Consider the following 22,853-nt stretch of genomic DNA (forward strand, 5'->3'; position numbering starts at 1 on the left):
GCTCATTAGTTCCACTGGCCACATTGCTCTGTTCGCTGTGTTTTCGTCCCAGCGTGGGGCTGCCGCAGCTGGACGTGAGGTCATACAATAATGTTAATTATTGGTAACCCAAGGGTACTCTAACGCATTACCTTTATAACAAAGTAGCACAGTAAAGTAACGCATTAGTCAATTTTAAATGGAACACTACACAACACTGTCCAGGAGCCACAAAGCACTGATCAAATGTAGCCCTTTTACAGTCTTTAAATTAAGACTATTCCTAGGTTTCAGCTTCCAGTTATAGCATAGCATGCAAGGACTTTTCCAATTCAAAATTTAGTTTTAGATTGTTAATAGGACAATGGTGCCAATTTCTCATCATTCTGAAACTCAGATCAACATGACAGGTTAAACTACACATTTCACTAAAACAGTGAACATTGTTATATTGAAGATTTTACCAAAACGTTTCCCCAGTTTGATCATTTGTGACGTTTGAAATAAAGGGAATATTAAGAGGATTTTTGGCAACCTATCTGAATCATTTCCTCGTGGTGTAGACAGCTCACACCACCTCGTTCTGGCTCATTCCCAGGATAGCAGCACGTTTCCCTGACTGCGCATGCGTGGTTGATATGCCAGTGCGTGTTTAGAGAGTTCCTTCAGTGTACAGTACAAAAATGGCTGAGGAGAGAGACTATTCGAGCTCAGAAGAGACAGAAATCTGCAGGGACAAAAGATGCAGTCGCACTAATAAACAAACGCACGTGTAGCAGCAGAGCTGTCGAGTGCTTCCGCACAAGGTTTGATGGCATTCAGCCTCTCAGAAAGAACAGGAGGATGGAGTTCTCAAATCGGCGAAAAATCCTATTATTCCTGTAACGTTACATCTACATGAGCAGATGTGACCTGGGTAATTCCATAACTTACCTAGTAACCATATTGTAAATAAGTTAAAAATCCATATAAAAAAAACTTTTGTTAAAATCATCATCTAAAATGTCAGAAAAATGTCTTCAGTCGTGTTGAAATTGTCCCGCCATTTTTGATGACAGAAAGTGCCACTAGACAGGTGTAATGCAAAACCAAGTTATTAGAAAATGAGCCTTTTTAGTCTACTGGAGTAATTGTACTTTGAGCAGCCATCAGTACCTACTACTCCATTGTTTTTTTAACAGGCCTGAAATGTAAAATGCATTTTATTACTTGGTTTGAGGGGTCGTCGCTGTCCATAGGATGTGTGTGGTTTTCTACCTTCCAGTTTCTCAGTGTTTGAGCAACTGGACTTGCATCACAGTAGGGCTGGGTGATTTTTCATTGCTTAAAAGGAATAATGCCAAATCTTAGTCTCTTTCCCATGGCGTGGACTGCAGAGTAGTTCATTCACATGTCACTCATAGGATGCACCCACTGCACAGCTGCAGCCTCGTTGGCTCGTCCCTAGGAGAGCAGCAGGTTTCCCGGTGTCTAAGCCCATGGATCTATAATAATATAGTTCTCAGTCTACAGGACAAAATAAACACAGAAAGACAGTTCGAGCTGGCTCAGAAGATACGGAAATCTACAGAGATGCGATGCGATCTGATCTGTCACGCTAATAAACGCACGTGTAGCCGCAAGGCTGTTGCGTGCCGCCGCACGGGGGAGTGCACATTTGCCAATTTGAGTTCTCAAAATCGGCAAAAGAAAATCCTGTTATTCCTTTAAGCTATATCGATAAAATATTGGGCAAGATACAAATTTGTCCGTATCGTAAACATTGATCATTTATAAAGTCCAGATCCCTGGTGGAGCTGCACCACTGCTCTGTGTGCGTTTCCCCTCTGCTCGTCATGTTTTCAGCCCGTCTGTCACAGGCTGCTCTCATCCGTCCCTCCTCCGGACTAACGCTGTTCACTGACAAAGGAATTCTATCCAGGATTTATCTGATACTTTATTTCACTCATGTTTGAGTTGCAGGAAGAGGTTTATACTCGAGGTGATTGTGTGGCATTGGATACTTTAAAAACTTTTACCCCGAATCCGTTTGAATCCAGTTAGCTTCATCTTAAAGAATGTGCTCAGAAACTGACCTAAACCAACTCCACACTGTCCTGTCCAAACTGTTGTCGTTTTACTTTTAATGGCGGTTGGCAGCCAACTAAAAACGTGCATTTACCATCACTTCCTGTAGTTGCAAGTCTTCAGAGTATGCGTTTACGCTATGCCATTTCAAAAAAGAGAAAGCTGGATTCACAGATTTTTGGCTTGGAAAAAATATAGGGCAGCACTGTACTTTCGTAACATACGGGAAAATGTTTTGTGCTGACGCTTAACCAGTGCCCTGGGATATATACTGCTGACAAATAAAACATTAAAATAAAAATAATTCAATATTACTATTAATATAGTTAATTCAGACTTAGTGAACAGAAGTAGCAGAGTTGTGCAAATTCAATAAACACAAGAGACAAGATTGGAGAACTGTCCAGGAAACCTGCTTGAGACGTACCTGGCATATCCGATGATGAGGCTGCCAAACACTGTCCCGATACCTGCCCCTGATCCTGCCACTCCCACTGTGGCAGCGCCTGCACCGATGAACTTTGCTGCGGTGTCGATGTCCCGGGACACAGCGCTGGTCTGGAACGAGCGAAGAGTCACCGAGGACTGGTTCACGGGAAACAGGGCCTGACGGGGCACACAGAGTTGGACAAAGTCACCACAGTAAACGGTCGATAGACCTTTAATGCATTTGTGTTGTCGTTTGGTCAAAACAAAAAGCGCACAACATTCAAGCACACACAAAAAAATAAGAAACAGATTTCTCATTTGACCAGGTGTAGGCAGAAGCCAAGGCTTATATTTTCCGTTGCGATATTGCTGAGATGTAGCAGTTCTCTGCATCATGCGCTTAAGAACCACATGTGCCACATCCAACACGACCTGCAACTACAACTACAGTGATATTAGGCTTATAGAAAACACTAAAGGATTAGTGTTACAATTTTGGATATGCATGTATGGCCTCTATATTTTATTCAGGAAAATACCCCTCAACATTATTCTGAATGGCAGCGAGTGAAACATTTTTTTGCCCCATTTTTTATTAGATCTTTTATCATTTTGCTCAAATTAACTTTACAGCTCTGACTGTACAGAGCTTAGCCAATAAAGGACAATTCAAATGCACAATTACCTCAACCCTTAAGACTCAAAACATTAAAACTCCATGGCCTTCCCACTTATGAGAGATTTGGGCCACATCCACAAGACATTTTAGAAACAATCGCTATTTTGTGCACAAATATCTTGGAAGGCTTGCCCGAGTTTAGCTTTGTGTGGCCCGTCCCGCCTTATTCCAGTCATTTAGTGTGGACCCTCAGTATTCAGAGGGTGATTATAAAGTCTGAGGTCCACACTACACAACTATTTTTGTAAGAAAAAAAGTCTTCAGTTATAATCCACAAAACTGTCTATGTTCTAAATCATACAGAGCAATTTATTAATGCTCGTTTCCCAAATTTGTATTGGTTAAACAGAGTCATGTGACCGCTGGCCAACAGTTGTAGCAATGAAAAATTTAAATTTAAAAATGGTGCCGACAGTGGTGCTACGTATTTAGATTCTATAAAATAGATAGCGGCCTGGTGCGGCTTCAGGGTCATTTGACGAGTGTTCTTGTGCAAAACCAAATAATTCACGGCCACAGATTCACGTGTTTTTAATGAAATATGTAAATTAAACGAAGCATTGAGGCAATAAAATAATAAAAGCATTTTTGTAATCGAATTATTCGATTAACTCGAATAATCCTTGCAGCCAGTGTACACATAAAACAGCTGCGACTAATTTCCAACTAGTAATGACAGACTGAAAATCAAGAAAATCTGGCTAAACATTTTTTTGTTGGCAATTAGTTCAGATTTTCTACTCTGAACTTTATTTTCTTTAGATGTCATGAACAAATTAGACTCACATTTTGGAGTGGAGCTTTTACAGGAGAAAATCATAATTCACCAGACAATTTTAAGATAAGATAAGATTTGGCACTCACTGCTGAAATACCAAATGTATATCACCTGCATAACCTAGTTCTGAAGTTCCATTCCAAAGTCATCGAAAACATGAGTCAAACTATTTGTGAAATTCACTTGATTAACTCATTAATCAGATCATCAAGATAAACCCTTTTTTTTTTAAAGTCACGCTATTCCGTTCACTTTGGAATAAACAAAGCAGGCCATATTGTAATTTCTAGAGACATTTGAGAGCAGACAATAAGTGTAAGGCTCAAATCTGCACTGGGGTCATTGTTTTAGACAATTGTTAAGTTAAATTTGCATGTTGTATGATGTAGCTCTTGGGGCGCCTCACTCACCTGCTGCTCTGTGGGCTGGGGGATGTTGTACAGGGACACCGAGACTGGCCGGGCGAGGACTCTGGACCCTCCACGCAGCTGAATGCACAATACACAAACATTTAAACCATATGGCATAGAAGTGCCCATGAGCAACGACGCTTGGTGAAGTATGGCAGCTTGAGCAATATTCTCTGCTTTTTCCAGCAACAATATTTGATATTTTATTTCACTTGTAGTTAGTTTATTAATGTTCGCATATTTCCATTTTCCTCAGGGAGAGGTTCTGTTCCAGCCAGAACCTGTGAATCCGGATGTTCATAAACTGCCTTCCAATGAACATCGTTTAATCCGTTTTCATTGTCGCCCTTCGAGGAAACTGCTATTATGATTTGGGACATTACAAAAATAAATCTAAAGCATTTCATAAAAATGTCTAAGCAGGCAGATGGTTCCCACTCCAGGATACACGATATAAATTAATCTGCTTCATTGTAATAAATTAAATCTACCGGTCACTCTAATAGAGGCTGACCAATAGGAATGGTGGGAGGGCAAAACCAGGGCAAACTGCTGCAAGTACAGAAATGATAAATTGTGATAAACACTAATTATAGACTTGCTTCAAATGTTGTAGCAATGTTAGAAAGCTTCATAGAAGTAATTTGAAGGACATGTGTAAGCCTTTGAACAGAAGACGTCGTTTGGAACCAGTGCTCAAGCATTCTCCCGTTCCTCTTGCCCTTCATGAGCAGGACTGAAAGGTCAGCACATGTGAAGACCACAGGTGTTTTGAACAGACAGCTGAGCAGTCCTTGGACACAGGAATAACAGGATCCAACCCACTACCAAATTCAACAAGTATTTTGCCACAAATACCATATTGAAGAGCACTGAACTCACCACAGCGGGGGAAGTGAGAAACTTGGCGCAGGTGTACATGGCTCGACCTGCAGGGAAAGCAAAAGTTAGGGATGGGAGTATTGATGGATCAAGACTCGACGCTCATTAAAGAAATTATGTTGTTTGTTAAATAAATACCAATAAATGAAGCTAGTCAATTTGCCATTTCTTGGTTTTATGTCAAACACCTTCACCAGCAGCATACGGGACTAAATCTGTCAAGAGTTTCCATTTGAAATACCTCTAATGAATATATAGTTTAGGCTAATGTTTCCATGTGGTCTTGTACTAGTACTGATAACACTCAAGATCATTCTAAAACTGTTTAGGAAAGGTCAGGTCACATTTGGAATTTTAAGTATTGCTACAAATTAAAACAATCAGAAAATGATACTCTTGAGCATTGAGTGTCTCATTTTCAATCGTTTTGACAAACCCAGTGTAGAAATGCATACATTTATTAAAACGGATTTTCCAAGAAGTTAGATTGGTATAGAAAGAAATCACCTCCAAAGTACTTGGTTAGGGCTTGAGATCAAAACATTTACCATTTCATTTTAAGTCATTAGAAATCCATTTTCTACTCATGCCATACATTAGAAGCAAATGAAGATATATACAATCACAATATCAAATACAAAGGTTTATTCATTTTGAAGTCTTGAAGGCCCAAATGATACAGCTAGAGCAGCTAGTCCACCCCACAAGCTAATCCAATTGTGCACACTGGCCTAGGATAAACAACCTGTTGATAGCAATCACAATGCACTACAAGTGAATCTAACATGACACGTCCCATTACACAGAACGCTCCGTGCAACTTCATCACAATTAACTACACCTTTGATCTGGACAGGATGAACACTTCACAACGGTCTAAAAACAGGGCTGTCCGAGTGGGAAGAGGACAGGAGCTAAGCTAAGCTGCTAAGCTAGTCAGACCTCAGCGCTGAAGGTCACTAAGCGGCCGCGGCAGAACAGAGGACGTCCGCGGGAACGTTTTGGGCCAAAACTACCGGAAAGAGCTCAGAGCAGGTGCGACGGGCAGAGACCGGGAAAGCGCGAGAGTCAAGACCCGCCGCACTGTCAGACATTTTCTATGCCCGTGGAGGGTGGCGGAGCTTGGGACGCGATTGACCCGTAAATGCCCTGCTGTCTGGGGGTATACGGTTCTCAAATTTGGGATAATACACTGTGCAAATGGAAAATCATCTTATATATAAACTTCAATGGTGACATGTGCTAATGTAGCACACACACGAGGCTCCGTTCTTTCATTGGAAGTCATTGAATGGCAGGCCGATCCAGGGACTCGCTAGATTCTGGGCATTCCGTTCGAGGGCGGGACTTAACGTGGTACGTCATTCGTTCAGCTGTCAAAATTACATATTTTTTTCCTTCGTTTCCCCCCCACTTTATTTACATTTTCTCCATTTAAACATGATCATATAAGCGGTTCTCTTTAAAAGATAGCAAAGAGTATCTTACTTTTCTACTACCACCATCACCACCACCACTACACTATGAACTCACCCAAATCCGATTGCAACTTCTTAACCTTGACTCCCTGAACATAGCGTTAACTCTAAAACGAAGTACGAAGCGTATGAATAACGAATTGGGGGGAACTTGGCACACGGACGAAATGCCTAGACTTCAGCGAGCCCCGAGCGACCTGCATGCTAGCGGCCGAGTTAGAGCAATGCCAGCCCACTTAAGACACGTTAAACCGACAAACACGGACCGAAACGCAACCAGAGAACGGGTAGAATAGTCGCTTAAGGCGATACAAAACTTGTCCCGGGGAAAGGAGTGCAGAGGTTACCGGTTTGTGAGGGGTTTCGGAGGGTCCCGGGTTTGCAGCGCTCGTACAGGCGGCAGACAGTGAATGTGGGCCGGCGCAAGCTGTCACCTTGTCATTTATTAGGACGACTTCTACGTCCTCAGTGCTGATTGGTCAAAGAGTGGCGTTCTTCCTGTGTAGGGCCTAAAAGTGCGGAAGTAAGATGGGGAGCAGGAGACATGATTGGTTGGAAAGTGCATGAAGGCGGGACATAGTGAAAGTTCGTTTGTTGGATTGGCAGAAAGTGGCAGGAAGAAAGATTTTAGTATGATCTTCGTTTATTGGTTCGATTCATAAAGCCCGAGCAGCATTTACCAGATCCAGGGCAAAATTGATAGAAGATGGATAGAAAAACTCTGCTTTTTCTTGTAGCCTGGAAAAAAGATGTCAAGAAAAAAGCATTAGATCTTTATTAATTGATAATATAGAAATTTCAGATGAAAAAACTACATCTTTGGAAATGTTTAAGTTTTATAGCCATCTTTATTGTTAATTGTTTTCTTTAAAAGACAATGAAGTTTTTCTAAATGAGATGGCTCAACATATCCCATAAATAGATGAAAATTATAAGGAATAGTGTGATAGCCCTATATCTGTGGATGAACATAATGCAGCCATCTGCAAATTATCCCCAAATAAAGCCCCTGGTTCAGATGGACTCGCTGGAATCTTTTATATTTTTTTCTGAGAAAGACATTAGACAATTACTTTATCATCGTAGGTGCATTTCCACTGTGAGAGACAGAATCCTTTTTAAAAATCCAGAAATCACATTGTATGATTTTTAAATAATGTATGTATGTTATTGCTGCAAATAAGTATTTGAACAGCTGCAAATTAGCAAGAATTCTGTCTCTCAAAGACCTGTTAGTCTGCCTTTAAAAAGTCCACCTCTCCTTCTCCACTTATTAATCTAAATTAGTTGCACCTATTTGAGCTTGTTAGCTGCATAAAGACCCCTGTCCACCGCAAATTAGTCGGACTCCAACTACTGCCATGGGCTAGACCAAAGAGCTGTCAAAGACACAAGAGATAAAACTGTAGACCTGCCACAGTTTTGCATGTGATAATTCAACAAAGAGCATATAGTGTTTTTTAGGCCTGCAAACGTCTAGTTAAACTGCAGTCAATTTAGATTTTCTGTTCAGCATTAATTCTACATGAGCAGCTGCACAATCTGTCAATACATATGACTGCACATTGACAGTGGCATTTAACATTTTGACAAATTACAAAAAATATTCAAAATTTCTCTTCATTAAAGCTGCATTCTGCATATGCAAATACAAAGAAATATCAGGCTGGTATCAGGCGCAGGCAGGTGGCTTAGGGGGCTCAAGCCCCGGATGTTTTTGAGTCTTAAAAAGGGGGAATTTGGTAATTTACAGAGTATACTAAAACCCTATTTCAATAAATACGTTCACTACAGATGTGATTAACAGTAAAATGCAGTGTTTGCCATAGCATGTGTTCAGCTCAGCAGGTAAAAGCAATAGGTTAGGCCGCAGGCAACCCCTCAAATTAGGCACGCTGTTCTTTTCATGTCTAAACTTTTGAAAGTCATAGAATGTCTGTGGTACAGAGCTTTCTATTCAATAGCAGAAGTTTCATGTTGAAATGTGCCATCAATCAAACGATGAATTAATTGTGGTTGTCAGTGTAGCAGTGGCTCAGAGGAGAGGTTTTATTAATCTACAAAGCTAAAGCAGAGAAACTACAGGACAAACAGGAACTCATTGATACAAGTGTCTGCTTAAGGTAAGACTGACTTTTACTTTCTACACAAATTAAACTACTAAATCATATCAGAAGGAGCAGTGCAAAAAGCACAAATGTTCAAATCATTTATCAGTCATAAAGTAAGAGACTGTTACTTCAAACAGCGAGGAGATGAGACCGGCAAAGAGATGACGACCTTACCAAAACCGATGCGTTAATGATTTGAAAAAGTCTGTAAAAAGTGCTGTAATTTGAGTACTCTAACTAAACACTTAAGTTACGATCCGGAAAGAACTATTCAAAACGTACAGTATAAACTAAAAAAAGATGTTCAAATCTTAAGCTGGTTGGCTTGAAATCAAAGTTAAATTATATATATATATATATATATATATATATATATATATATATATATATATATATATATATATGGAACATCTGGAGGGAAATGAACTCTAGTGCATGCCCATTTTTCTATTCCACATGCAATATATTCCAGAATATACTATTTCTTTATTCTCAAGTCTTGTAATGGCCAGATAAATGTATCTCACAATGTCTAGCAAATCACATGATTATTAGTACTTGAAATGAGCAATTATATGTATTTTAGTGCTGTTGCAAGGCAAGGCGCCACACGCTGCATGTCGCCACCCTCCATAGCACCTCGTTTTCAGTTTGGTCCGGCTGACGGTACCGGAGTCCTCTGTGTAGCTGGTACCGGGCGGCTCGGGCAGGAGTGTAATGGCTCGTTGTGGGGGGCCTAACGGGATGCTTTTTCGGGATGATTTTTCTGGATTAATCTCCAGTGGTGTTGCTGGTCTTAATTTATTCTGATTGGTGCTAATTTGATCAAAACAGGACTAGATCCCTCTGTCATGCCACATTTAAAGTGGCAATATAGTCTGCAGGCGGGCTCTACCACGATTTGATCAGTCTTGCTATTGGTTGGCGGTGAAGTCAAAGTAAAAACTGCTTCATTTCTTACCTTTGCCCTCTTACCTTCTGCTCTGACATCCGGTTTCCCTGTGTTTACACCGTTCATGCCACTCTCAGGTAGTATTCAAAATTCAGACGTTTTGTGAAAGCCTTAGTGATATTTGTAGCGCCGATTGTAACTGTTTAATTTAGTGCTTGCTGCCATGGGCCCACACTGTTTGCTGCAACGTACTCGCTGTGTGCTGTGTGTGTGTTTTGCCAGCTATCGGGCGTGTTAATGTCTGACGTCTGTCCAAGCCTCAGTCGCACTTGTCCAGATACAACTACAGGTGCATGGGTACGTAGGTCTTATAACAGTCATCCAGCTATACATTTAGTAATGACCGCATTGTTTTTTATAGATCCGAGCCATGGAGCTATAGTGTGCCTTGCCATTTAGTTTTCTCAAATTTGTGAATGACATGAACTGTTTGTGACATGAACGTCGCCCGGATTGGTGTTACCGGGGTCCCATCCTGAAGCCAGGCCTGGGGTTGGTGCTCGACGGCGAGTCCCTGGTGGCTGGGCCTTTCCCCACGGGGCCTGGCTAGCCACAGCCCGAACGAGTGATGTGGGGTCGTTATCCCATGGACCCACCACCTGCAGTAGGATCCGTAAGGGGCTGGTGCAGAGAGATCTGTGCGGCAGTCGACGGCAGGGGCCTCGACAACCAGATCTCCAGACACAGAAGCTGAATCTGGGCGCTTGCTAATAGCCCCACAGCTCAGCCGCCACGTGTTGGAGTTCACCCCAGTGAACGAGAGGGTCACGCCCCTACACCTTCGGGTTGGGGACAGGTCTCTCACTGTTGCGTCGGCCTACGGGCTGAACAGCAGTGCAGAGTACCCGGCTTTCTTGGAGTCCCTGGGAGGGGTACTGGACAGTGCACCGACCAGGGACATTGTTCTACTGGGGGACCTCTACTGGGCAACGACAGATACACCTGGAGAGGGGTGATCGGAACCCAAGCAGTGTTCAGTTATTGGACTTCTGTGCTTGCCACGGATGGTCCATAACAAACACCATGTTGAAGCACAAGGGTCAATCAGTGCACGTGGCACCAAGACAGGCCGGAGATCAATGATCGACTTTCTTGTCATGTCATGACCTCCGGAAGAGAGGGGCAGAGCTGTCAACGATCACCACCTGGTGGTGAATTGGATCTGCTGGTGGAGCAGGAAGCTGGATAGAAAACTTGCAGAGCCCTCTGTCAGCATGGTCTTCGACTCACACCTCCGGGAGAGCTTCTCCCAGATCCCGGGGGAGACTGGGGACATTGAATCCCAGTGGACCATGTTCTCGACCTCCATTGTTAATGCAGCTGCTCGAAGCTGTGGTCGCAAAGTCTCAGGTGCCTGTCGTTTCGGCAAACCCCGAACCCAGTGGTGGACACTGGAAGTAAGGGACGCCGTCAGGCTGAAGAAGGAGGCCTATCAGAAAGGTATCGGTAGGTGCCGCAGCTTGTGCTGTTGCAGAGGCAAAAACCCAGTGCTAGGAAGAGTTTGGGGAGGCCATGGAGGAGGACAATCAGTGGGCCCCAAAGAAATTCTGGCAAACTGTCAGGCGCCCCAGGAGGGGGAAGCAGTGCTTCAACAACACCGTTTATGGTGCGGGTTGAGACCTGCTGACCTCGACTGGGGATATCGTCGGACGGTGGAAGGAACACTTTGAGGACCTCCTTAATCCCTCTTTCACGTCTTCCGAAAAGGAAGCAGAGACTGAGGACTTGGAGGCTGACTCGTCCATCACCCAAGCTGAAGTCACTGAGGTTGTTGGAAAACTCCTCGGTGGCAAGGCTCTGGGAGTGGATGAGATCTGCCCTGAGTCTCTGGATGTTGCAGCTCTCTGCAATATCGCGTGGCGGTCGGGGACCGTGCCTCTGAACTGGCAGACCGGGCCGGTGGTCTCTCTGTTCAAGAAGGGTGGGAGGGTGTATTCCAACTACAGAGGAATAACACTCCTCAGCCTCCCCGATAAGGTCTATTCCAGGGTACTAGAGAGGAGAATCCAACCGATAGTCGAAGCCCGGATTTGGGGGGAGCAGTGTGGCTATTGTCCTGGTTGTGGAACACTGGACCAGCTGTATACTCTCCATCGGGTGCTCGAGGGTTCATGGGAGTTCACTCAACCAGTCCACTTGTGGTTTGTGCTTCTGAAAAGGCCTTCGACCGTGTCCCTCGGGGTGTCCTGTGGGGGGTGCTCTGGGAGTACGGGCCCTTTGTCGACGGTTCTGTTCATTGTTTTTATGGACAGAATTTCTGGGTGCAGTCAGGGGTCAAAAGGTGTCCGATTTGGAACCACAGGATCTGTCCTGATGGCTCCATCAAACCCGGACCTGCACCATGGCCTTGGAATTGGAATTGCTGATTCTCATCCCAGCCACTGCCACCCATCCCAGTGCCTGGGATGAGAATCAGCACTTCCAATTCCAAGGCCATGGTTCTCAACCAGAAAAAGGTGGAGAAGTTCAAGTATCTCAGGGTCTTGTTCATGAGTGAGGAAAGGATGGAACGGGAGATTGACAGGCGGATCGGTGCAGTGTCTGCAGTGATGCGGTTGCTGTGGTGTGGTAAAGAAGAAGCTGAGTCGAAAGATAAAGCTCTCAATTTACTGGTCAATCTATGTTCCCACCCTCACTTATGGTCATTAGCAATCTCGACCGAAAGGACAAGATCACGGATTCAAGCAGTCAAAATTAGTTTCCTCCGCCGGGTGGCTGGGGGCTCCCTTAGTGATGGGGTGAGGAGTTCAGTCACACGGGAGAGGAGCCAGCTGAGGTGGCTCGGGTATCTGTTTTCCGGATGCCTCCTGGGCGCCTCCCTGGGGAGGTGTTTTGGGCATGTCCCACCGGGAAGAGGCCCCGGGGAAGACCCAGGACACGCTGGAGGGACCATGTCTCTTGGCTGGCCTGAGAAAGCCTCGGGATCCCCCCGTAGGAGTTGGAACAAGTGTCTGGGGAGAGGGAAGTCTGGGAGTTCCTGCTTAGACTACTGCCCCCGTGACCCAGCCCTGGATAAGCAGAAGAAAATGGATGGATGGATATGTACTTGTGCTGTCTTTTAGAGTCATGTCCTTGCCTCTCAGCAACAAACCTACGTGCCTTACATTTAGCTAGTCCTGGGCCAACTCCCAGGTGGCGTGCCACATTTGGCGTTAAATGGTAGGATGTTGATACAACCAAAGTCTGAAGTGTGAAATGGATGTAACCTGCTTTTGTGGATGTTAAAAGTTAAGGTGGCGGTCAAGGAGTGGCGATGGCAGCGGTGGGAGTTTTGTGGAGAAGGTCACAGCATATTGGCGCAAATGATCAGTGCTGTACTTGGTGGTCTGCTTGGAGCGGCTCAAACCGGCCCGGACAGTAGTAGGTAAGCTGTTGAAATGTTTTTAACTGATAGTGGTTGTTAAGTGGATGTGAAGGGATTCCTGCACCAGCAGACCCCGTTGTCAAGCATCCATAGCGTCAAGCAGCCACCATTGTAGTTATGGGACACAAACCTGGACCCTGTGCATGCGTGTTGTAGTCGGCACTCAATAAGCCCATGGTTGTTCAATAGTGTGTGTGTGTGTGTGTGTGTGTGTTGTTTTATACTCGGATACACACACACACACACACACATATAATATAATATATTTTCCTATTATATCTCTCATGTGATCGGTTCTTAAATGTGTGGAACTGCGGGGAAATGTGTGTGTATGTGTTTGGACGTAGGAGCAGGAGCACGGCACAAGCCACAAGCTTTCTCGTTGGATGCGGTGTGCCTTTAATCAAGAGTTTGCATGGCTTACGCCTCTAGAGGCAACTAGTGGCCTAAAGTGTTACTTGCATGAGAGGCCAACTGGGACATAGGCCAATTCAGTTTATCCTATAAGTGTGTTTTTTTTTGGTCATAAATAACTGTACATCCACTTTTTCTTTCACTCTTATTAAAAAGTACCTTTGACCTGCATGCCCCTAAAGCAGGGGTGGGCAATTATTTTCCTCCGAGGGCCATATTCGAATCCAGGCAAGTAGCGGAGGGCCGGCCCGCGATCATTGGTGTGGAAAAAAAATATCCAAAAAATTAAATATCAAATAAAATATCACTTTTCTGTCAAATGTAGGCTAGGCTATTGAATCTATTATTTAATTAATTACACGTCATATTTATTAAGGATACAAGTGCAGACAGATGCCTGAGGGCAAAAAAGGAAAAAATAAATACATATTTTTAATTTTTAAAATGTTTTAATGTTACTTGGACAAGCTTGGCGGGCCGGATTGAAAGGCGCTGTAGTTTGCCCACCCCTGCCCTAAAGCTTCCTGTCATGTCTGCAGTGTGCATGCAGCCTCAGCAAAAGAACAGCACAAATCAGGAAATAAAAAAATTCACCCGGCGCCATGAAGAGACTGTCTGAGGATTTATAGTGTGAATCCTGGCTGGACTCAGATCACTTCACTCTCATTCATATTCATAAAGCTTTATAAAAGCAGTGTGAGATTTGCAGGCGGAGGAGGGCACAGACACTAGAGGGCACTGTGTATCTGAAAAATGTCAGTCCACTGTAGGGTATCTTCAACCTGGAGAGATAATTTTTTTCAGGAAATAGAAAAGTGTAGTACATTTGAATTTGATCGTTTGTAAGAATCTCACAATAAAAATCTGATTGGATGTCAATCACAATTTACCCTGTAATCAAATAAAAAGAAACAGAAACATTATAATTTATTTGACCTTACAGTAAAGGTGTACTATGTAACCTTTTGTGTGGGGTTTCATTACCTGCTGGTCTACATTACTATAGATTATTATATTTTTGCCAGACATTTGAGGTAGCTAAGTGGTTAGAGTACTCATCTTTGTTCAATTTCTGCTCAAGCTCTGTTGTTGTGCACTCCTGATGAGCAGCAGAGGCTGGTGTTCTGGTGCAGTGGAGCTGAATGCAATTATTACAGATCATTTTGGACTTCAGGAAGGTCACATTGACTTTCTTCTGCTTCCTCTGCACCACTATCAAGACCTCAAGTGGGAGAAACCATCAGCTCCTTATTTCCTCCATCACTGTGTAGTCTCTGCCGGGCACAGACAGACTGCAGTGCATGGGCGCACTGCTGAGCGGTGGTCCTCTCACCAGGACCCTGGGCAGACTATAGCCGCTCCCTCTGGCAGGATGTTACTATCCCTTCAGACCAGACCCTCTCACTACAAGAGCAGTGTTTTCACCTCTGCTGTTGGACTTATGAACACTATATAAAACACATGTCAGTTGACAATCTTTAACCCCTCTGCCCATTTTATAATTATTGTAGATAAATCCATGGCAATAACTATTATTTTGTCAGTAACTTTGAGTGGGAATCATTTACATTCTTCATCATATGGATTCATGAAGAGTAGAGCCTTTAGTCCATTGGGATGAGCACTACACACGGACAACAGAATTGTTTCTTTTGTAGATGTAATTAGGCCCGAGCCAAAGGACAAGAATCGTCCTGGTAAGAAACTTGGCGTACTTTTTGGGCTATACAGCACCCCTGAATAAAAGCTGCACACAATATTTACGAAGAAAACAGAACTTGTCCATATACGGGCTGCACCTGTCAATAAACCACATGTGCCCACATTGTAACATGAGATGTTTAGACATAAATCAACGCGCTAGTGGTTAGTCTTTTGAACTGAGGTTCTCGTGGCGCACCCGCGGTCCACTGCGCTGCGCTACTAATTAAACAAATTACCCTCCTATTCACAAAGTCAATTTTGACGCTTAACAAACACATCAATGCTGTGCCTACTGTCCCCTCTGTCCTCAGACTTCCCAACTCTCCCGATTGAGTCGGGAGTCTCCCAATTTGGGTCCTGTCTCACGATCAACCTGATCGGGTGACTTGATCTCCCAATTTGACGATAATTAGAATCAAAAAATCAAAAATCGACCTTTTCTATGCCGTTATTGTTATTTTTTTTATTGCGAAGGCGAGCGTGGGGAACAACTCACATGGGCGCCGCCATGCTGTGATCGCGCTATGAATGCTGGGTGTGTTTCCGTCCCAGAATTCAAATCGCGAAGTTAAAGTTTGCTATGGCTGATGTTACTCTACCAAATGGAGCCCAACAGTTTGGAGTCTTGGTAGATCTTGCCGTCATTGGCCTTACTTTGCCCCATAGTAATGCTGACACTGAGAGATGTTTCTCTGTTGTAAGAAAGGTGCAAACTGACTAAAGGTAAAATCTGTCAAATGAAACTATTTGTGCATTACTCTCTGTTAAACTGTTATAATGTTGAAACTTGTCCAAAGTTGTTGTTGCGGGCTTAAACAGGCCTGTATCCATTACAGTGCTTGTCTTGAGTAAGCTACACATGCTGATGTACAAATGTATCAAATAAAGTAAAATGTGTGTCTTGGTTTGTTTTTATCTCTTAATTCTGATGAGATTAGAAATCTCCCTTTAAATGAGTTGTCTCCTTCCTGGGATAATAGATAAATTAGGAAGTCTGTGTCTTTGAGGACACAGGATTCCATCTCTGCTGTTAGCAGACGATGTTGTCCTGATGGCTCCATCAAACCCGGACCTGCAGCATGCGCTGGGATGGTTTGCAGCCGAGTGTGAAGTGGCTGGGATGAGAATCAGCACCTCCAAATTCGAGGCCATGGTTCTCGACTGGAAAAAGGTGGCTTGCCCTCTTCAGGTGGGTGGGAAGTCCTTGCCCCAAGTGGAGGAGTTCAAGTATCTCGGGGTCTTGTTCACGAGTGAGGGAAGGATGGAGCGTGAGATTGACAGGCGGATCGATGCAGCGGCTGCAGCGATGCAGTCGCTGCATCGGACCGTTGTGGTAAAGAGGGAGCTGAGCCCAAAGGCAAAGCTCTCTATTTACCGGTCGGTCTACGTTCCTACCCTCACCTATGGTCATGAGCTTTGGGTAGTGACCGAAAGAACAAGATCGCGGATACAAGCGGTCGAAATGAGTTTCCTCCGCCGGGTGGTGGCTGGGCGCTCCCTTAGAGATAATGTGAGGAGCTCGGCCACACAGGGGGAGCTCGGAGTAGAGCCGCTGCTCCTCCACGTCGAGAGGAGCCAGCTGAGGTGGCTCGGGCATCTCCTCCGGATGCCTCCTGGGCACCTCCCTCGGGAGGTGTTTCAGGCATGTCCCACCGGGAAGAGGCCCCGGGGAAGACCCAGGACACGCTGGAGAGACTATGTCTCTCGGCTGGCCTGGGAACGTCTCGGGATCACCCCGGAGGAGTTGGAGGAAGTGTCTGGGGAGAAGGAAGTCTGGGAGTCCCTGCTCAGACTGCTGCCCCCGCGACCCGGCCCCGGATAAAGCGGCAGAAAATGGATGGATGGATGGATGTAGTAAACAAGGATGAATATGCTTGTGATTCGTATCATCGTGAAGACCCTGGGAAAAAATATTGAAAGACAGCTCTGTAGCGCCAGCTCAAAAATCGATTAACATTGGGCCAATGGGAGCCCAATGCCTAAAAAAGTTGCCGTAAAGATATAGCACTGATTCCAAAAAGTAATTAATGTGAGGACATGTAAAAAATTATATTATGACCCCGCCCTCATTCATACTGGATGTCGGCACTAACAAAAGTGCACTTCATCGTACCTTGGCATCTGCTCCTACAGTTTTCATCAAAAAACACACAAATTTGGCCACAAGACACAAACCCATGAGCAATAACATGTTATTAGTTTGAAGCTGATAAGTCTTCAGGTGTGGTCATAGTGAATTTTAAACAAAATCACAATTTCACAATAGTCACAAGGCGCTGGTACAGCTAGCAGCCCGGCCGGTGTAAACGCTCTCTCTTTTTTCTCACACTTATTGTGCTTTATCTTCTATATTTTGTAAATATAGTTAGTATATTTTTTTCTATTTTACTGTACGATAGGGACACACGCTAGAATCGTTTTTAATTCAACTGTTTTTGACTTTTTTCGGCTGGATTTGAGCGTTTTTCGTCGTGTTGTTGTGATGTGAGCTAGCTCCGAGCGAGCCCACCAGAAAGAGGAACTTCACGAACGATCGGGACACGCACTGGAATCGCTTTAAATTAACTTGTTTTGACTTTATTCGGCTGGATTGAGTGTTTTCGTTGTGTCGTCGCGATGTGCCTTGGCTCGGAGTCCCCCGGCCGGCGCCGTACCGCGTTTACACAAAGGAGGAACTAATGAAACTGCGGAGAACAGTCGTCTTACCCGGAGATCGTCACGTTATCCCGGCGGACATCCTAAGAAAAACGCAACGAAGCAGACGGGCTGGATGTAAACTCGGAGAGAAGAGAGGAGAAAACAGGAAGTCGGTTCCCGTCGTAGTCATGGGTGACGTGAGGTCTCTTCAAAATAAAATGACGGAAATAGCGAGCCTCATGCGGTCCCAGAGGATTTATAGGGACAGTAGCGTCTTGATTTTCACAGAGACCTGGTTAACAGCAGAAATGCCAGACTCTATTGTAGGTTTGGACAATTTTCATCTGCTGCTGGCGGACAGAACGAGAGAATGCGGGAAGAAAAGAGGTGGAGGTCTGACGTTGTATGTGAACACGAGCTGGTCCAAACCCGAACACTGCACAGTGAAGGAGCAGCTATGTAACAGGGATATTGAACTATTGGCTATTGGCATGAGGCCATATTATCTGCCCCGGGAGTTCTCACATGTGATTTTGATCGCAGTCTATGTGGCCCCCTCTGCCAATGCTGAAAATGCTTGTGAAGCACTGCTCTCCTGCACTTGTAGCCCCCCTCCCTCCCCTAGGCAGCTCGGACCACAACCTTGTACAGCTGAGGCCTGTGTATGAACCCATCGTGCGCAGGCAGCCTGTGGTGTCCCGTGAGGTGAGGATGTGGTCTGCTGAGAGCGAGGAGGCTCTGAGGGACTGCTTCAGCACCACTGTCTGGACTGAGCTTTATGACCCACATGGGGAGGACATCGACACCATCACAGAGTGCATCACGGACTACATCAACTTCTGTTTTGAGAACATTGTTCCCTCCCGGACGGTGCAGTGTTTTCCAAACAACAAGCCATGGAATAATCGTGAACTGAAGGCTCTGCTGAAGGAGAAGAAGAGAGCCTTCAGGTCAAGGAACAAGGAGGAGCTGAGGACTGTGCAGAAGGAGCTGAGGAGGAAGATCAGGCAGGCTGAGGCCGGCTACAAGAGGAGGATGGAGGAGCAGCTGCAGCAAAAGAACATTCAGGGAGTGTGGAGGAGCCTGAAAACCATCTCGGGCTTCAAAATCCCCCCTGCCCAGACAGAGGGGGATCTACAGTGGGTGAATGATTTAAATGCTCACTTCTTGAGGTTTGATTGGTCACCCGCCCCTCCCCCTGCACAGCTGCATGCTCCCTCTTCCACAGCTGGACAGTGCCCTGCATCTGTTCCTCTTCGCTTATCTGCCCCGGACCATCAGCTCCCCACTTCGCCTGGACTCACCCATCCCCCCAGCACACGGTCCCCCTGCCAACCACTGACTGTCACAGCAGCACAGGTGAGGAGTGAGCTGAAGAGGATTAAAGTGAGGAAGGCAGCAGGACCTGACGGCATCAGCCCCAGGCTCCTTAATGTAAAGCATTTTTCCACAAAAATGTAATATAGCAGCAATTATTTTATTCTTTTGAAACAGAACCCAAAATGATGTGGTGACGTGCTGTGCATGTCCGACCCATAGATCACGGCCTTCTAACAAATCTGGCCCTTGGAATAGGTGAATTACTCTACTCTAGGTCCTAGAGTACAATTGAGTAACAAGATAGCTCAGTGTTCCTTCATGCTTTAGTTAGACAATTTGGAGCCCATTAGAGATTTCAAATTGAGGGAATATAATAAGTTCACAGCACAACATTTGAACAAATCCAGCTTCAACATTTGAGAGAAAACTGAAATAGGAATTAGTTAAAAGTTTTAAGTTATGCTTTCATGTTATATCTTAAACATTTGTTGCACAGCATATTTGACTCTAAAAATATTTGTTTCTATTTGTAGATAATTTGAAGTTTACCTACAGAATATTGCTTTTTATTGTGCTCTGTATGAAGTGATCTAACTAGCAGCTCACAGCTAGAAGCCTCTCCTCTGCAGAGGCCATGTCTGTGGAAGCCGTTTCAGGCTGATGCTATGGTGCTATTATGACCAACAGTTTTTTTTAATCTGCCTTTTATACACATAAAAAACATTTTGCAAATAATAACCAATGAAATGATAAGATTATACTAGTATTAAATAGTATACTAGTTTATTGTAAGTCTATTCCACACACACACACACACACAAAAAAAGATTTTTAGATTAAAATGGGACATTATTTTAAAATGTGCCTTAAAAAGATATATAGTTTGGGCAAATTCAACAAGAGGCCAAACAAATGCTGATACTTAGGCCACATGTGGACCCTGGGCCATAGTTTCAACACCCCAGTATATTGTTAGGAATTACGCAATACCATTTTGTAGTCCTTCTAACTTCTTTTTCAATTCTTATGCTAAAGCAATAATAATTTTCACATTTAGACACAACTATGTTCTCAAACACTTTCAACACACTCCCCTTAATCAACACCAACACATCCGGACAATTTAAGCTCCAATCATATTCATTTTACTGTTGCACAGGGGCCAGGAATAGAACATGAGGGCTTCACAAAACTTCCATATAAAAGACCATAGGAGTAATCTAGTCTCAACTCATTAAAATATCAAATTATTACATTTTCAACCCAGAAGCTTACGTTGAGATAGCATAGTAGTGGAGTGGAGGACGGCGTCATCTCCCTGCTGCACCGCTCTCTCTCTCACCTGGAAAAGCCTGGCAGCTCTGTGAGGATTCTGTTCTTCGATCTTTCCAGCGCCTTCAACACCATTCAGCCGCTGCTCCTGAGGGACAAGCTGGAGACGGCTGGTGTGGAGTATGACCTGGCAGAGTGGATCCTGGACTACCTCACAGACCGACCCCAGTTTGTGAGAGCCCGGAACTGTGTGTCTGACACTCGGACCTGCAGTGTGGGGGCGCCCCAGGGCACTGTCCTCGCGCCCTTTCTCTTCACCCTTTACACTGCAGACTTCAGACATGACACGGACAGCTGTGTCCTGCAGAAGTTCTCTGATGACTCTGCCATCATCGGACTCATCACGGACGACGATGACGCGGAGTACAGAGGACTGGCGCAGGACTTTGTGGACTGGTGTCAGCGGAACCACCTCCTCATCAACGCGGGGAAGACCAAGGAGATGGTGGTGGATTTCCGCAGACGCCACCCCACTGCCCCCTTACCAGTGAACATCCAGGGACGGGACATTGAGAGAGTGGACTCATACAAGTACCTGGGTGTTCATCTGAACCACAAACTGGACTGGACTCATAACACAGACGCACTGTACAGGAAGAGCCAGAGTCGGCTCTACCTCCTGAGGAGACTCAGGTCTTTTGGAGTGACACCTTCTACGACTCTGTGGTGGCATCAGCCCTCCTGTACGGTTTGGCCTGTTGGAGCAGCAGCATCACAGAGAGGCAGAGGAAGAGGCTGGACAGAGTCATCAAGAAGTCCAGCTCCGTCCTGGGCTGTGCTCTGGACTCGGTGCAGGAGGTGGGGGACAGGAGGGTCCTGGCTAGATTCACATCTATGCTGGACCATGAGTGTCACCCCCTGCAGGACACTCTGTCCGCTCTGGAGAGCAGCTTCAGTGACAGACTGATCCACCCTCGCTGTGTGAAGGAAAGGTTTCGTAGGTCTTTCCTTCCTGCTGCTGTCAGACTTAAAAAAAAACACTGTTAGTACTGAACACTCGCAATACTGACCTAACCATGTGCAATTCTGTCATATGTGCAATTGCTGTTGGAATTCATGTGCAATTACTGTGCAATCTATGTGCTGTCGTGAATATGTGCAATTACTGTCGTGATCACATGCAATGGTATTTATGTATATATTTATTTGTCTATGGGAGTTTTTATTTATTTATAGGAGATCTTCTACTGAAAGTGTTTTTTAGACTTCCTATAAGTGATCTGTTCTTCTGTATCTACCTCTGTATCTACCTGCGTTGCACCAATGAAATTTCCCCATGTGGGACAATAAAGGAATATCTTATCTTATCTTTTCAATTTTTTTATGAAAAATGTTAACATCCATGCTGAAAGCAATGACATGCACATGTAGTGATTATCTTGAAAAATGCTTCTCTAGCCCCCTCTACAAACTTGATTTTTAAAAATTCATAAACACAATCCATTTGTCATATGGTCTACTTTGTGGTAGGTTTGGATGAGGTTTTGGATGAGGTTTAAATGAGCAGTCGTTAAAACTTCGCGGTGGAGTCACTTTGCTCCGGAGTGGAGATGAGTGATGAAGGTAGGGATGAATGAAGAGTCGAAGGAGATCGAATAGGGGACTGTAGTGGAAAAAATCTCTCGATAAGACAAAGAAGCAAGTTGTCTCGTTTCAAAAGTAAACTGTTTAATACTAACAAAAACTGTTAGTACTGAACACTCGCAATACTGACCTAACCTAATACTGATGTGCAATTCTGTCATATGTGCAATTGCTGTTGGAATTCATGTGCAATTACTGTGAAATTCATGTGCAATCTATGTGCTGTCGTGACACATATTCATGTGCAATTACTGTTGTGATCACATTCAATGGTATTTATGTATTTATTTATATATTTGTCTATGGGAGTTTTTATTTATTTATAGGAGATCTTCTACTGAAAGTGTTTTTCAGACTTCCTATAAGTGATCTGTTCTTCTGTATCTACCTCTGTATCTACCTGCGTTGCACCAATGAAATTTCCCCATGTGGGACAATAAAGGAATATCTTATCTTATCTTATCTTAATCTTGTGGCTGAATCAGAAAGAAACTCGTGTGGACTCGGCCATTCTCATGGAAGACCGAGTCCACGCGTCTGTCTCTTGTCTGCTTCCCAAAATGTGTATCTCCCAAGTCCTCCCGTCCCACCTCTGTGTCCTTCCTTAAATCACTGATGGTCACGTGACCATTCCACATTTACAATTCACAAGCAGGTCTTAGAGGACATAGATGCAAATGGCACAGGCAAAAGGACAACCAGAGAATACAGGGTTTACATTTACATTTTGACT

At 44.4% G+C, this 22,853-nt stretch overlaps 1 protein-coding gene across 1 annotated transcript in view; it reads right to left on the reverse strand.

Moving 5' to 3' along the window:
• The window catches only part of LOC140357837 (ATP synthase F(0) complex subunit C3, mitochondrial-like), an 8,792-nt gene extending 1,635 nt beyond the window's left edge, over nucleotides 1–7,157 (reverse strand). Inside the window, exons 1-4 of the mRNA XM_072442356.1 lie at nucleotides 7,050–7,157; nucleotides 5,225–5,271; nucleotides 4,343–4,420; nucleotides 2,474–2,652 (exon numbers count right to left, since the gene is read on the reverse strand). Coding sequence (XP_072298457.1) covers nucleotides 2,474–2,652; nucleotides 4,343–4,420; nucleotides 5,225–5,263 — 296 coding nt within the window. The 5' untranslated portion in view covers nucleotides 5,264–5,271; nucleotides 7,050–7,157. The remainder of the gene's footprint in view (nucleotides 1–2,473; nucleotides 2,653–4,342; nucleotides 4,421–5,224; nucleotides 5,272–7,049) is intronic.
• Nucleotides 7,158–22,853: the final 15,696 nt, after the last annotated feature.

Source organism: Eucyclogobius newberryi, unplaced genomic scaffold (genome assembly GCF_026437365.1).
Source record: "Eucyclogobius newberryi isolate DKJ021-1_F unplaced genomic scaffold, fEucNew1.0.hap1 SCAF_13, whole genome shotgun sequence".
Classification (NCBI taxonomy): domain Eukaryota; kingdom Metazoa; phylum Chordata; class Actinopteri; order Gobiiformes; family Gobiidae; genus Eucyclogobius; species Eucyclogobius newberryi.